Source organism: Pectinophora gossypiella, chromosome 21 (assembly GCF_024362695.1).
Source record: "Pectinophora gossypiella chromosome 21, ilPecGoss1.1, whole genome shotgun sequence".
NCBI classification, from domain to species: Eukaryota; Metazoa; Arthropoda; class Insecta; order Lepidoptera; family Gelechiidae; genus Pectinophora; species Pectinophora gossypiella.
Window position 1 is genome coordinate 3,196,678 of NC_065424.1, and position 17,276 is coordinate 3,213,953.

General features: G+C 37.6%; 1 protein-coding gene across 1 annotated transcript in view; it reads right to left on the reverse strand.

Annotated features, from left to right (window-relative positions):
* Positions 1 to 17,276, reverse strand: part of LOC126376667 (calbindin-32) — a 114,755-nt gene that overhangs the window by 61,102 nt on the left and 36,377 nt on the right. Inside the window, exon 2 of the mRNA XM_050024214.1 lies at positions 12,363 to 12,836. Within this exon, the coding sequence (XP_049880171.1) occupies positions 12,363 to 12,513 (151 nt within the window). The 5' untranslated portion in view covers positions 12,514 to 12,836. The remainder of the gene's footprint in view (positions 1 to 12,362; positions 12,837 to 17,276) is intronic.

Sequence of the window (17,276 nt, forward strand, 5' to 3'; positions counted from 1 at the left end):
GCCCTGTCTTACACCTTGCCGTACTCTAGCTTTTCTCTTCACTTCTCCTATTTCTACGACAGTTTCCTGGTGTTTATATAGTTCGTATATTATCCTTCGGTCTCTATAATCCATTCCTACTTCCTTCAACCCCCTCATCATTTTCCTCCAGTTTACCTTGTCAAAGTTTACCTTGTGAAAGTAGCAAATACGCTACCAATAAATTGCGTGCAAAAAAAGTTTTTTTAAAAAGAGAATGCTTATTATTTTATCAACTGGCCACATAATTATCAAAAGCTGTGGTACCCGTCATAATAATAAAAAAGTAAAACAAAATTAAATAAAGAATAATTTAAACTGCCAGTCTTTTACAAAGCGTACCGCGCACTCTCGAAAATTCAAAAATAAATATTCATTTTTATAAAAAGGTAATTATTATAATAGAAATCTTCATACGAAGGCCACGGGCCACGGTCGTGACCATGGCCGTAACTCTTTTCCAAGTACACGTTATCAGAATAAGCTCCGACAAGATGGCTTTCAAATATTCACACGTAGGCAAGCGGAAGTTCGCGTGACGGTACCCAAGGTAATATGAGAATGTTTATGAGTTGTTTAGTATTTCACACCGAATTAGAGATTAAGATAAATGACACGATTGTTGGCAATTTCAAAAAAGGAACGTCGCGTCACTTTTTAAGAGACACGTTTTGGCGGGTATTCCGTCTGGGACTACGAAGAAAAAATCAAGTGAAGACGATTATTGTCGAGAGAAGCGAAAACTGAAAGACTATTTGTTGTATTCTTTTGTATTAATATTTCTTATTATAATTTGTAGTAATAATATTTGGTTTCCGTAATGAGAGTGATATTTAACATTTACTGATTAAAACTGGGTATGTTACTAATATTTACGTTTTATTGTAGAGTTTGCTAACACGATAAAGTCACTGTGGTCCTGTGGTACACCGGCTTGCTTCTCAAAGGAGCACCGGTTCGAACCCTGGTGCAGGACTTGCAATAATAAGTTAGCAGTTTTCACTAACACAGTTGGTTCCACCTTTATAGACGGGGCGATACGGCTCACCTTCTATCACGTTGGTCTAACAGAAAGCAGGGTGAAGTGTGCGTACTTAGATCATCTTACAATGGATATACAATCAAAGAGCAAAAAGTTCAGTCACTGAGCTCAGCGAATTATTTGTATACAGTGGTGAAATTATGAACCATTAGTTGTCATAATTATAAAATGTATGTTTTTGTAGGTGTTTTTGGTTTATTACAGAAACGAAATGTAACCAGGAGGTCTTAAGTGCAACCAGTTAATTTATTACTTTGGAAGAAACTGATTGGACTTTTGCAGCTTAACTTGGGGTCAATAACCCTGAATGTTGTGGTTAATATGGATATGACCACGAGGTTTTGGAAATTGCAAGATTACGTACATTATAATATTGCCTTTTTCTTGTATTGATTAAAAGTAAACTGAGATATCATCAAATATATCAGTAAAGTCATACTAATATTATAAATGTGAAAGTTTAGTGATCCAGCCAAACAGTTAAGGCACAAGTTAAGGCAAAAATACATAAAAAAGAAAACAATGCAAATACGTAATATAGAAATGACCTATGAAAATAATTCACTATTTAAATAGACATATTTTTTTAATAAAAAATCGAATATTGTGTTTCGAGATTCCAAATTGGGAGGCATATCCATGTCTGCGATTGTTGAAATTAAGCGACTTTCGCAAAGGCCGGTCATAGGATGGGTGATCACAGAAAAAAAAAAAGTTTTCATCTCGAGCTCCTCCGTGCTTCGGAAGGCACGTTAAGTCGTTGGTCCCGGCTGCATTAGCAGTCGTTAATAACCACCAATCCGCACTGGGCCCGCGTGGTGGTTTAAGGCCCGATCTCCCTATCCATCCGTAGGGAAGGTTCGTGCCCCAGCAGTGGGGACGTTAATGGGCTGGTGATGATCCATGTTAAGACAAATCTCGCAAATGGCACTGCTTATCCCGATAACTGACAAATGACACAAAATACGCGTTCAAGCTGAATTTAGCTTTAACCTATAAAACTTATCTCGATAGCAGAGGTGAAAAGTTATATGTTTCACACGAGAACAAAGTTCTACAATAAAAATCCCCTCAATTTTCCCCAGCTCAACGTAATTCCCTAGACGGTAAGTCGGTCAACTATCAACTTGCGAGTCTTGCGACGACTTGCAACTTGGGCTGTCGTAAGTTGGTTAGTTTAGTTGTACCACTCAAGTGGAAACTATTTTGTCCAGGTAACTAGGTACTCTATCTAATTAAGTATTTTTCTAAGTCATCATCATCAGCCCATTAACGTCCCCACTGCTGGGGCACGGGCCATCCCTATGGATGGATAGGGAGATCGGGCTTTAAACCATCACGCGGGCCCAGTGCGGATTGATGGATATTAACGACTGCTAATGCAGCCAGGACCAACGGCTTAACGTGCCTTCCGAAGCACGGAGGAGCTCGAGATGAAAACTTTTTTTTTGTGGTCACCCATCCTATGACCGGCCTTTGCGAAAGTTGCTTAACTTCAACAATCGCACACCGAGCGCGTTAACCGCTGCGCCATCGAGCTCCTCAACTACCTACATCAGTAAGTTATAACCGGGACCAACAGCTTAACATGCCTTCCGAAGCACGGATCATCTTACTTTTCGACAATCAGGTGATCAGCCTGTAATGTCCTAACCAAACTAGGGATCACAAAGTAATTTTTGTGATCAGAATTATTTATTCAACGTAATTGTCATGGCAACGTAATTATAACAGCATCTGTCTGTCAATGTAATTATAGCAGCCTGAAAAGTCCTCACCAAACAAAGGACAGTCTCACAAAGTGATTTCGACCATGTCCCCAGCGGGAATCGAACCCGGACCTCCAGATCGTAAGCCTGACCCCGGAGGCTGAAGGTGACGTTAAACTAATGGAAATGAATAAATCATTAGTAAAAACTACTAACATATCAACTGCGTCTACAATTATTATTTACCTTGATGGCTTGCGATTCCGCTCATCCATTTAGAAAAACAGGGGTGAATATATTTAATTATTAAATTATTAAATATTATTAAATTATTTAATATTAAATATATTTAATATACTGAATATACATTACATTGATCGGCCATTGCCCGCCGCTTCCTATTTTCATGACGATAAAATATTTTCCACGGCCTCTTTATATTGCCAGTAACGTCAAAAGGCACTCTCTTCAAATTAGTACCTCAATTCCATTACCTGGGCCACTGGGTCACAGGTAGTATGACGGTATGGATGTAAGTATAGAGGTTGTTACTGACATCGTAACGAATACTAAGGGGGATGGTTCAGACCATGATTCTGAGTTAATATCAAGCAATTTTCCGTCGCAAAATTCATGTTTTTTTTAGTCTTTTAAATTATTTTCAATTCTATACTTTTGCGATCGAAAATTCCACTTGATATTAACTCAGAATAATGAGCTGAATCATCCCTCTCAGTATTCGTTACGATGTCACTTACACCCCGTACAAGTACATACAGGTAGCCATACAAGTAGGTATGTGTGTTAGTGACACCGTAACGAATACTGAAGGGGGATGATTCAGACCATGATTATGAGTTGATATCAAGTGGAATGTCCTGTCGGAAAATTCATGAAAATTTTAGTGTTTTTTTAATTATTTTTAGTTCCATACTTTTGCGACGGAAAATTCCACTTGATATCAACTCGGAATCATGGTCTGAATTATCCATCAAAGTTTTCGTTATGATGTCACTAACACCCTGTAGATGAGGCTTCGACCGTAACTGCAATCATGAGGCCCACAAGCAGATGATAGGTACTTACCGTCTTATTACCTAGGTTTCGAACCCGGGACCTCCGGATCGTGAGCACTTAACCACTGGACCACGGAGGCCGTTATTGTATGGTAAGTAGCATTACATGTAGGTACTTTAGAGGCACCTAAGCTGAACAAATTACAAATAGTCTAATCTCAAACTGCCTGAGCTCAACGCGGCAAAGTGTAATAACGTTTTATTGCGTTCAAGAACGTACATGTTCCTGTTAAAATTATATATGTTACGTGGGGATTATAAAGTATATTACACACGCGACGAGAATTATATCGCAAGTTCCGACCCATAGACACAGCGAATGCTATCTACGAGGATAAATGTCGTACGGGTAGTCAAAGTCGATATTTTTCGAGCCGCGCACTGCGTGCCGTGCCGCGAGGACTAGTAAATAAATAAAAAAATAAAATGTATTTATTTCGGGTAGGCACCCATATTGTAAGATACAATTATGTCTTTAAAATTAAAAGTTATTACAATAAAAAAAATTAAATAATAATTAAATAAAGTCAAAAATTATTAAAATCAAAACTAAATGTACTTAAAATTAAAATCATAATTATTAAAATGAAACTTATTAAAATCAAAAAATAATTTATACTGAATTAAAAATAAATGTAAAATAATAAATCCATTTACTATTATTTACTAACTAGTATTGGAATTTTAGTGTAAAATCGCTGTAAAAGCATCGAATGTGGTAAATTTAAAAAAAAAGCCCCTAACCGTTATTTAGCGTCGCATTTTTTTTGCAAAATGTATCTTTAATGCGCAGTTACTGTCACATTATCGTTAAAGTGTCGCCAGCGAAATTACGTTAAGAGGCACTTTCAAAAATTTACCGGATATATTCCCTGTTAATCCCTTTATCCCCGGGGTCCGCTTACGCTGTTTTTTACAATATACTTAATGCAATCGTTAAGACATTTCTCACAAAATATTTTGAAGCCCATTTTCGGATTTTCAATTTTTTATTGCCCACAACCACACTACATAACTGTATGTATCTTTGTATGTCCCACAACTGGGCAAAGGTCTTAAAATCTCTTGATTGTCGATTTTTTGGATTCGAACCTGGGACCTCACAGTGAGAGTCAAGCCTTCTTCGTACTACACACAAATGGAAAAAGTCTCCGAAGCATGTCTCATCATCTCCCTAGCATTATCCCGTTTTTCCCAGGGTTCGCTTACCTAACCTGAAGATTTGACAGGTCCGGTTTTTTACAGAAGCGACTGCCTGTCTGACCTTCCAACCCGCGAAGGGAAGACCAGCCCAATACCGGTTAGGTCATGCACCTCCGAAAATGCATTTCTCGGGAATGTGGGTTTCCTCACGATGTTTTCCTTCACCGCAGAGTATGTGATAATCATTTATGATCCAAACGTGAATTCGAAAACAAATTCGACAATCATTCGGATTCGAACCTGCGACCTCAAAGTGAGAGGCAAGCGTTCTACCAACTGAGCTACCACGGCTTATAAGCGTGTGTAAGGAGCCTTAAGGCGAGTAATAACGTCTCTAGGGGAGGGGGGTATCTAATATGTAAAGTAAGCATTGTCGCAAAACGAAAGCCTCTCTCGAGACGGAGGTAAGCGAAGGTAGAATATATTACACGAGTATATTGGAAATTAGGAGCTTCAACACGGGATCAAAGACTCCGGGACCATTTTATTGCTTTTGGTGTGAAGTTTTTATGACTTACTAGGGTATGCCGTCATGTACTGCTGGGAATTGATATCAGGCAGCAAATTACTAAATTGTTTAACAGTTTTTTTTAAAGAATGTCTAGGGCCCTTTGCCGAGGTTTTTCTTGTAGCTTCTTTTCCCCGGCTATACAGATTGTGACAAATTGCAGTAGTTTTAGGCGGATGAGACATTCGTTATGTAAAATGACGATTCAAAGTGTAACTATGTTATCTACTAAATAAAGATATATTTGAATATGAATTTACTGGGTGTCAGTGACATCGTATGCTATAGATAACATCAAGCACAGAATAAAATTATAGTAAGAGTAATCTCGATAACTAATAGGTATCTATGTTCATAACAAGCCATTTAGTAACCACGTAGCGAATTGGCTACGCGACGTAGTCATATGCTACGACGTAGCAACTTAAGCAAAACAAGTTTAGTGAACGGTCTATTATAACCTCTATTATTAATTATTATTATAATAATATTGGTGCTAATTACAGCACACCCCTATTATAATAAATTAGTAGAAAAAGTAATAATGGTCCTGATGGTTGTTTTAGATTTCTGCCTAAAATTGACGTGTGTTCTATAATTTTTATGTCTGTTGATTGCCCGTCCCTTTCTTTTTCAGTGGATAAGAAAATGACAGGTATAATTTAAAATAAAATCAGATGGTGTATACTAGAAAGCACCATTGTGTGCAAAACTCAGCGGAGAAATTCCCGAAAAGCTTCCACGTGACGCTCAACAATCAGGTATTGATTTCTCCCTTGTCACTCACTTCATTCAATCTGTTACAAGAGACGCGAATATAATAATATCGTTTAATATATTTTTCTGATAATTCTAATGGAACGTAACATTGCGAGGTGTTTCGATTTTTTTGTTAGATTAAAAAGCTGTCACCAGAACGCTGGTTCATCAAAGCAATTCATCTAGGAAAGCAAAATTGCAATTTGACATTTGTTTGCATTGCGCACATACTTTTATATGCGCGAATGTCAAATTGCAATATTGCTTTTTCAGATAAATTGCTTCGATGTGACCCTTTTAACCCCCCTGATATGATGACCTGTCATTGTCACCATCCGATTCATCATATCCATCCTTGGAATTCAAAAGTGGCTGCAAGTTTCTTATTAAGTTACTCTGCCCGCCTCATCCTCATCCAAGGTCACAGGCGTTAGTTTATGTACGTAGTGTTAGATAGAAAAGAATCGATCGACCTAATATCGACTGATACATCACTATCTTAATGAGCGTCACAACACTAGCTTACGTACGTTGACAGATCTAATAGGTAGGTAGTTTCCAATTAGTCAAATCAGTTACTTACTAAACGTCAAAACACAAAATTACTATGTAATTTGTATGAAAAAGCAACATGTGCCATAGAAAACATGACAAAATGTCGCACTTAGATTCTTTCTCCTTCATTTAGAACTCAGAATTTCATAATTTATCTTTGACCTAGGAAACTACCAATTTTTACCGCGCATTGAGACGGTTGTAAAATCTTATCTTATTGAAATATAATCACTAATAATTGTGCTGAATAGTAGAGAAGTACTCCGTAACGTTTGAATTAAATACTGTTCCATTAGCAGAATAAACAAACAGTAGGCAATGGAACACTATCAGTCTCTTCCACTCGCGTGGTTGTAACATTTATCCAATCTTCTTCGTTCCACACTCTGCAAATTCGCGCGTTATATTACATTCTCGTGGATTCCCGTCATATTTTCGCGCCATTTGTTTGTGAATTGAAAGTGTTGCTAGCAAAAAGTATAATAGATTGCAGTGCAGAAACATGGTTTCTTTAATAGTTAATATAGGACTACGGAAATATAGCGCTTTAAAAAATATGAAATAAGAAAGAAATTCTTCTGAATAGTGATGTTTAGGAGATAGCCGTGGTCGTATGTCGTAGTAAGCAAACTCTTAGGACAGATTAGCATACGACCACGGCTATCTGCTAAACATATAACATAAACAGCCTCTACACGTCCCACTGCTGGGCACAGACCTCCCCTCAATCAACCGGAGGGGCTAAGTATATAGGAAACAAAAAAAAAAATCTGAATCGCCCCCTCAGTAATCGTTACGGTTTCACTAGCACCATCTATAGCTGTCATCTTAAACATGCATGAATAGAACATCCGAACATTATTTAAAATCGTGACAGAAGCGTCGCTCTGTAACTGAATATTTATCTACTTTCCATAGAGTAAACACTTTCCATTTGCACTGTCCCGGCGCGAATACTTATTGAACGACTGGATTCTATTTCCTCCATGGCCGGGGATAAGCAAATAATGTCCCGGTTATTTTGTTTACCATGTAAAATGCTGTGTGAAATTTCCTTGGTGGAACGGAACGGAAGTTGATTGATATTTTTGATTGAGTTACTTAAATCGATTGTCGATTGTTATTTGTTCCCATCATTATTGAGTCAACTTGTGGACATTACCGTTTTAGATTTTTCTTGTAACCAAAGATTGCCTAAAAGAAATTCAAGATAAATTATGAAATTCTGTTTCGTAAATAAAGACAGATCTAAAATTATCGAAAAACATTTTCTTTTTTTCTGTTTATTAACTTATTTATAAATTTTAATAAAGAAAAATGTAATAATAAGTCAGACATTTTATCACGTTTTTCTGTGACGTCACAATTTTTCATACAAATTCCATCTTAAGTCATTTTAGTGTTTTGACGTTTAGAAAAAAGTAAATGATTTGACTAGTTGGGAACTAGGCTACTGCTATCTCTTTGCGTCGTTTATCCTCAATAAAGAATGTTTGTACTTATTAAGTATATATTTATAAGGCGTATAACGGGAAAAGTTATGTGTATGAATGTGGATAGATAGGGGTAGGCGACGATCCAAGTAAGTATGGATGGATTGTGTAAAGAAGGATATGTGTGTGAAAGGTGTGAGTACTGAGATGACGGCTGACAGAAATTAATGGAAGAGGAATACCATGTTGTGCCGATCCCACTTAGAGTAAGCAGGAGGATGATGAAGTATATATTTGTATCATTTGTGTTGTGCCTTACAAGGTTCCTGTACTTTCCTCTGTTTGTAAGACCTCTGTAATAGCATCAGGAATGCAATAAATACACGTTGTTAGTGACATCATAACGAAAACTTTGAAGGATGATTCAGACCATGACTCTGAGCTGATATCAAGTGGAATTATCGCAAAAGTATGGAACGGAAAATAATTTAAAAAAACACTAAAATTTTCATGAATTATCATACATACATACATAAACTCACGCCCGTAATCCCAAATGGGGTGGGCAGAGCCACAAGTAATCAAAGACAACTTGCAGCCACTGTTGATACGAAGTCCTAAGATGGATATGATGAACCTTATGGTGATAAGGGATCAGCCTATCGCCCATAACATTAGTCCATCATGTTAGAGGACGCAATCCCTCTGTCGGTTTTTACGACATGCCCGGGAAGACAAGCAGCTGAACGAATTCATGAATTATCCGACATGAAAAACTACTTAATATCAACTCAGAAACATGGTCTGAATCATCCCCCTCAGTATTCGTTACGATGTCATTAACACCCTGTATATATTCATCTCATTTTGCTAGCTTGACAGAGGTAATAAATAAAAAAAATAGAAAATAAGTACAATAATAAACAACACCGTATTTAGTGAAAATAAAAGTTTGACATAACATAAAAAACATATCACCACCTACACAAAGACTAATCCGTAACTCAAGCTCTCTATAGGAGCATCATTAGCATTTCAGACCCTCAGAATAGCCGTTGAAATACTAAAAATACCCACTTGATCCCGAAATAAAGTGGCTGTCATTGTTGAGGTGCCATTACCACTGAGTTGGGGGAAACAGCGTCGAAACAGAGGGCAATGGCCGCCGAGGCGTTTCAAAAAGTTGTTAGTTCTTAGGCTAAAATCTTAGGTTTAAATATATTTTAAATATATTGAAGACTATAGAGAACCGGAGAGGAAATATGATTGGCTACCTGATACGACACGATTCATTTATGACAAACATCATAGAAGGAAAAATTAAAGGGAAGAGAGGAAGGGGTAGACCTAGGAGAACATTTATGAAGCAATAAAAGAGAAGGTGCAGGTCGTGTCGTATCAGGAGGTGAAGGATTTGGCGGGAGGAAGAGAGGAATAGCGATTTCTCCACCGACAAGAGCGCAGCTCTTAAATAAAGAGAGAGAGAGAGAGAGAGAGAAATATATTTTAAGAGCCACGCAAGAGCGTGGCATCGTGGTTATCGTAGCATTCTCCATTCTTGTCTATTACAACCTAATTCTTTGACTTCTTTAAAAGACACGACGTCTGCCTTCTATCTTCCCTTTTATGATGTTTTAATGAATTCGTCGTGTCTCATTAAGTGTCCAAACAAAATACGTTGAAATACACTCATACATAAATAGTCTAAATCATCGCACTAAAGTCAATGTGTTTTTTTTTTCAACAAAACCTTTTTTTTAATCAATTTGTATCGTTCAGTGAAAAAACTGAGACTTAATTTTTTTACCTGGCTTGAAACTAGCGTAACTGTTGCAAGTTATTGTTAACAATAATGACATCCGAATGTGATTTTCAAAAAAGCGTTTATGATGTATTTCACTATGTGGCAAGGGCTTTTGGAGGTATATGATAATGTGATCTAATCTGTATTGGGCTGGTTTTCCCTTAGGGTTGGGAGGTCAGACAGGCAGTCGCTTCTATAAAAACCAGACCTGTTTAATCTTTTGGTTACGTAAGCGGACTCTGTGGATGACGATGATACGTCTCACTGCGGTATGGTCACGCACGATATCTGAACTCAGCTTCTCAATTTCAGTAGTCGCAATAAGGCGTTATGTCTCCCACGCAGAATAGTTTACGAGCGTTTGCGGGGGCGATACTACGAGTATAACTATGACGTATATTATAGTCTTGGCGGGGGCACTCCCGTGCCCCCAGATTTAATCCTCTATTCTCTAATGGAGTGGTTAATACAAGTGTATTAACATAAAAACGTTTTAAGATTTTTTTTTAAATAAACGGTTTATTGGTCCTGTGGTTCACCAGCTTGCTTCTCAATCGGGGAGCGCCGGTTCGAGTATCGGTACCAGACTTGCACCAATGATTTATCTTGAGTAGCAGTTTTCACTAACACAGTTGCTAGTTGGCTCGACCATTACAGACGGCGATGCGGCGATACGGCTCACCGCATATCACGTTGGACTGACAGAAAGTTTGGTGAGGTTTGGGTACTTTTATTATTATTATTTGAAAATTGTGAGGGCCGGACTGAAAAATAGCCCGCGAGATCACCGCGACCTTGTCAGATCTATTGTGACCTAAATGCCTACATTTAAAATTCCTCCTCTAGACCGATCCGTTCGAGGAGATCCAACACCTTTTTGGGAGAAAGCTCCATGACTACCTGGGGGTCCATTATGTGGCCCTCAAGTGCACGGCTTCTACTATGTATGAGAGCCTCACAGCTGCACAGCAGATGTAGTGGTGTCTCATCTTCCCCTAAGCTGAATCTGCATAAAGGAGACTCGGTCAGCTCCATTCTATGTAGGTGCTTATTGAGACTGCAATGCCCCGTCTTATTAAAATCCTAACCTGCCCCCTAGTGAGAGTAAGGATTTCTGATGAGAATTTCTTAGAAAAGGGTCTAATCAGCTGCTTCGAATGTTTTAGGCCAGCTGAGTTGGACCAAAATTTCTAAAAAAAGTGTGGGTACTTAGTTCATCTTGTGATGGATGTACCTCTAACAGGGATTTCACGAGTTACTTCCACCCACTCCATTCCATCTACGGACAACTAGACGTCAGCAGGCATTACATCCTTATGTTGTGGATATACTACCAATCCGCATTAAACGTATTGCCTAACCCTTTTTGATGCGAACGGCCTAGGACTTGAACTGTCTGCCATCGTCTGTTATTCCAACTCGTTATAATCTGAAAACCTTCAACGCTAGAGTGAATAAGCATTTGCTAGGTGAGCATGATCTACCTTAGACCACATAATCACTTACCATCAGGTGAGATACTGGTCAAACGCAAGCCTATATTGTAAAAAAAAATAACTACTTAAACAAAAAAAGTTCAAACGTCCCGAACTTATGTTATGGTTTTATTTTTATCAGCTAATTGACAAGTAACCGAACTCCGGAATAAAAGGACACACCTACGGTCAAAAAGCTTTTGCAAGAATATTCAAATGGTCATTACTGCGCACTTTGCGAAGTCTGCGTGACGGAACATTTTGCATTATAAGTATGTCTGTACGGATAAGATTGGCGCCAAAACATTTATATTTAATGACATTGAAATTTCCTCCTTTTCCTTATTCCTCGCTTACTCGTCTTATGTTAAGAATGGCTAGTTTCCTTGCCAACTGATCAAGTTATATCTTATTTCTTATTCAGCGCCTTCTTTAAGTAATGCCAGGGGATTTTTCTTGGACTAGCTTCGAGCCAGATTCTAACTTTTTTATGGTTATTTGTTAAATGGGCTTAAATATGGAACGGATTCCAAATTCAAAATCGTTTAATCGGTATATAAACTCATAATAAGAATATCAAAATAAAAATGACAAGAGATACCTACTATTATAAATACACACGGATCTTGCTTTTATTTCATTCGATAATTAATTTAAATTACACAAACCGACGGAGGCGTCAATGGCTGGCTGGTATTTTAGAAAAGATAAAGTCAATCTCTAAGTGTGGGGCCCCATACACCGAGGATTAGACAAAAAATAATAGATAAAACGACTTACCATCTCTGTCGTAGTGGCTCCACACTTCCATAAATTGGTTGGCGGAGAGTTTTTTCAGCTCCCTGGAGTCCGGGTCTCGGAACTGCCTCATAAAGTTGGTGGCCCGCTCCAAATTCAGCCTTTTGGCCGACGACGTCGAGTCAATGCTCATCTTTATACGTTTAAAAAAGTTCTCGCGTAAAGTTTCAATAACAATTCGATTTAAAATATTCTTTTTACGGCCCTAGATACTAGCTTTTTGAGCAACTTATAATCTCTTTCTTATTTTTATATTTTAGAAAAATAACTTCTTGTGTGTATATTGAAAAATCTACGATATATAATTCTATATTTCTTTTTATGCTGTACGATAAGTAATTTGGCTTGGTTATTGTCAGTGTGCTAGAATTTGTAAATAAGTATTTATTTGTTATTCCTATTTAGGTATGTGTCCATATAATTCTTTTCTATTTGCTGCTGAGTTTCTCATCTCATCTGAAACAAAGAAAACAGATCGTTAATAAACCATTAAGTACATGAATTTCGCATAAAACATAAGTTAACAAAGTCTCTAGAAAAACAGGATTTGGAATAGTAAAAGTTAAAAATAGCTCATGTAAAAAATCTACGTTTTTCAAACCGATTCTATGAATTTATATGGAAATAGGTACTGTCAAATATTGTACTTCTTATGAATTAAAATTAGTAAATAAGTCATAAATAAAAATGCGTGGATATTCGATTTTCCAGACTAGCTATTAATTCTAAGTATATATTTTTTTTATTTCTACATTATTTTAATTTATGAAACCCAGGCCCAATTTAAATTGAAAAAGGAACTGTATTTTCCCGCGCATTTTTCATCAACTACCACACTGCCCTTATTGTGACGCCGACTTCGGCGAAATTAAAAAAAAGCCAACGAAATTCGGCCAAACATTCCACATTCCCGACACGCGGGGTAAAACATTTTTTGCGATTCACATAGAGCCCACTGCTTTCTTTCGTTTTTCTGCCAGTGTTTCTACATTTCCAGTTTGCGGTTTATACATGAATCGCAATTTATCTTGTGGCTTTTTGCTAACAGTGTAATTATTGTCGAGAAAAACTCACGAAATAACAAATGGGAGGGAAACTTTTTAATATTAGCGGGAGTAAATCTGATGACCGCGAAATAAACAATGTTGGACGTTAAAACTTGGCTGAATATAAAATCGACTTTTGCCAAAGTCTTTAAGATAAAAACTTTTTCCTTTGCTCGCACAAAGTCACAAGAGTCGTTTATTACGGACTTTTTGTTGAAAAAGACGTAAACTCTACCTTCATATTATTATCTTGGGAACCTGTTTCAGTCTTGATACGAGAAAATACCTAATAATTTATAACCTAACTGAATAAATTATGGTTTATCGGATGAGAGCCCTCAGCGTTCCCCATTTGCGCGGCTACATTGTGAAAGTTATCCCAGTTTTTCCAGGCAAATCTACAATAAGGGCGCGCGCCTACCAATTAGTCGCGCGGTTACAGCGCTGTGGTCCAAAAAGGTTTCTTTTGTTTAAAAAAGGCTAGTTTCTAACTAGTCAAATCAGTTACTTTTTACTAAACGTCAAAACACGAAATTACTACTTAAACAATTTGTATGAAAAAGCAACCCGTGACGTCATAGAAAAACGTGTCGCACTTATTATTACATTTTTCTTTATTAAAATTCATAAATAAGTTAAATAGAAAAAAAAAACGTTTTTTGTCACCATTATAACTGTATTTATTTTTGACCTAGGAAACTACCCACTTTGAAGGTGAGCTCTAATAAGTCACTCTAAAATATGTGTAGGTACGGGATGCGGCTACATTATGATATAATATAGGTACATAAATATCAGCCACCTTAAATTGAGAACCCTGTTGACCCTGCCTTTAGTGATTGTAATATTTGCGACTTTAGCCATTCCCCAAAATATGTTAGTTATAATATGATGTTTTTTAATAAATTCGTCGTTTTTTTTTGACGTGACTTATTGTAGATTTGCCGCAGATGGCATTAACTACTTGGCCGGAAATAAATTCGTCGTGTCTAATAAAACAATAGAGTGTAAATAATAGTGTAAGAAAATAGGCGTAAGTTTATGTGTGTATGACACGAAGCGACGTAGATTATGCTCCAGCCAGTCAGCCGTATCCTACCTGTTGTTTATATGAACAATGTCTGTAGGTTTGTTTACTGGGTAATAGCTTGTTATACAAGGCACTACTGTGTGTATACTGCCTTTCCGGGTGATGAGGGAAGGTAGGCAGTAATTAGCCGTGTAGCATGTTTGAATGAAGCTTTTACTTGGTTCTAAGAATAGATGTACACATCACGCATTTTATCCCAACTGGGGTGGGCAGAGCCAGTGAAGACAACTTGCAGACTTTTAAGAGCACGGAACATTTCTCTATTCAAATTAACTTATAAAGTGTTATGGGTTTGATTTTATGTATACAGGATGTTAGTGACATCGTAACGAATACTGAGGGGGATGATTCAGACCATGATTCTGAGTTTATATCAAGTGGAATTTCCTGTCAGAAAATTCATCTATTTTTTTTGTAATTATTTTCAATTTTATACTTTTGCGGCGGAAAATTGCAGTTGATATCAACTCAGAATCATGGTCTGAATCATCCTTCAAAGTTTTCGTTACGGTGTCACTAACCTGTATATGCGTATAAAAACATAAAACAAACAGCCTTTATACGTCTCACAGCTAGACACAGGCCTCCCCTTAACCAATGCTTAACACTTACATACATACATACATAAACTTACGCCTATTTCCCACCGGGGTAAGCAGAGACTATGCAAAGCTAAAAACAATGCTAATGCTTAAAGTAAATAATAAACAATTCATCCAATTTCGAAACATTTGACCGAGCTAACGAATCAATAAGTTAGACAATAGGCCGACCGGAATGCTTAAAATTTCATCGCTTTAAATATTCATCAGTCCCCGAGACAAGGCTGCCCAATTAGATAAATAAGTAACCAATCGATAAAGCTGAATTTAGAATATTATAAATACCTATGCAGCAAGGATCTTCTTACCTGATTTTTTTTTCGTCATGACTTATTGTAGATTTGCCGCAGGTGGCATTAATTACTTGGCCGGACAAATGGGGAGCGCTGAAGGCTCTCACCCGGTACAACGTTTAAGACAACAGGCCTGAGGGTGCCAAGCTGGGCGCGAACCTCGGCTCAGGGCGTCGTCTGAGAGGAAACTTCTTACCTGCAATATCCTAACCAAACTATGGAAGGAAGAGATTTCTGTGATACATCCCCATCGGGATTCAAACTCGGGACCTCCGGATCGTGAGCCCTACGCTCAACCACTGGACTATGGAGGTCGTTGAACATTCTATATACGAATACATGTAAGTACATGTTTGGCATGTACAGCAATATAAATTTAGGTCACTGTCGCACTAACATATTTGACATTTAGTGAGACTTACAGTTCAATTCGACAAAAAAGTTAATGTGACATGGTATCAAAGCGTATACATATTAATACTCGTGACCGTACCCACTTTAGAACCCTGTCGCACTATCATTATTTGACATTTAATGAGGCTTAGGGTTTAATTTGTCAAAAAAGTTAATGTGACATGGTTTCAAAGTGTATTCATATTAGTCACGAGCCGTAGGCATTAGCATGACTTAATGAACGTAAATCAAACGTAACTATAAAGAGTTTTTGTATTGTATTGTATAATGTTTGACCTGTCTGAAAACTTTAGCTATCAAAAACCCTATCACATATTGACCGTTTACCTTTCATAAGCGAGAGTATCGAGCCGAAACACAATACAAATAGTCGGGTCAGAGTAAATAGGCCCCCGCACCCCTTACCATTCAGGGGGCCATTTATAGTGGGGGCCATTTAAAGTGGGGGCCACTAGTTGCTCGGGTCCCTGCCGGTTGGATATCCAATAAAGTATTCGGTATATATTGGGTGAATTGTAGCGTAAAGTCTGTATCTATACGCAGATTATTTCTTTAGGATAAGCTATTAATGCTAATGCCAATACGCGCCATTTTTTTTCTTATCCACTGAAAAACAAAGAGACAGGTAATCGACAGGTACAAAATTTAAGGAAGACACGTCAATTTTAGAAAACTATAACAACACTACAAATTCTACATCAGCCAATAACCCGCCAGAACTAAGTTGACAACACAAGTCAATAAGGTTGCATTCCAGCGAGATACCTATTCAATTCGCTCGGGGAATCATTCATTTTAAAATTGCGAGCCGTCAATTATCCGTCCCTTTCCTTTTCAGCGGATAAGAAGATGACAGGTATGATTTAAAATAAACAATGTCTACAGGAATTAGCAACGTTAAGTAGCTTATATTTCTTATCTTTGGAAATCTGATATGGGTTACTGGCGGGAGTATCGAATATGTGTCTACCCAGCCTGTATCTACCCACTGCTGGGTATGCCTCACTTTTACACCACCCTTTCAGGTCTTGTATAAAAAGTCCTGGGGGGTTAAAAAGGCCACATTGAATCAATTCATCTAAAAACCAATATTTCAATTTGACATTTGCGCATATAAAAGTAAGTGCTCAATGCACACAAATGTCAAATAGCAATGTTGCTTTTTTAGATGAATTGCTTCGATGTGGCGTTTTTAACGAACCGGATGAGCCTTAAACGCTCCCCATTTATCCAGCCAAGTAGTTAATGCCATCTGCGGCAAATCTACAATAAGTCACGTCAAAAAGAAAAAAGCCCCCATACAGTTTGGTCACATATCTCCGAAACACATTTCTCGGGTAAGTATGTGGTTGCCCTTACTATGTTTTCCTTCACCGCCGAGCACGTCATAAACGTTTATGATGCAAACAAATTCTAAAATCATTAGTATAGGCCCGTACTGGGTATCGAAC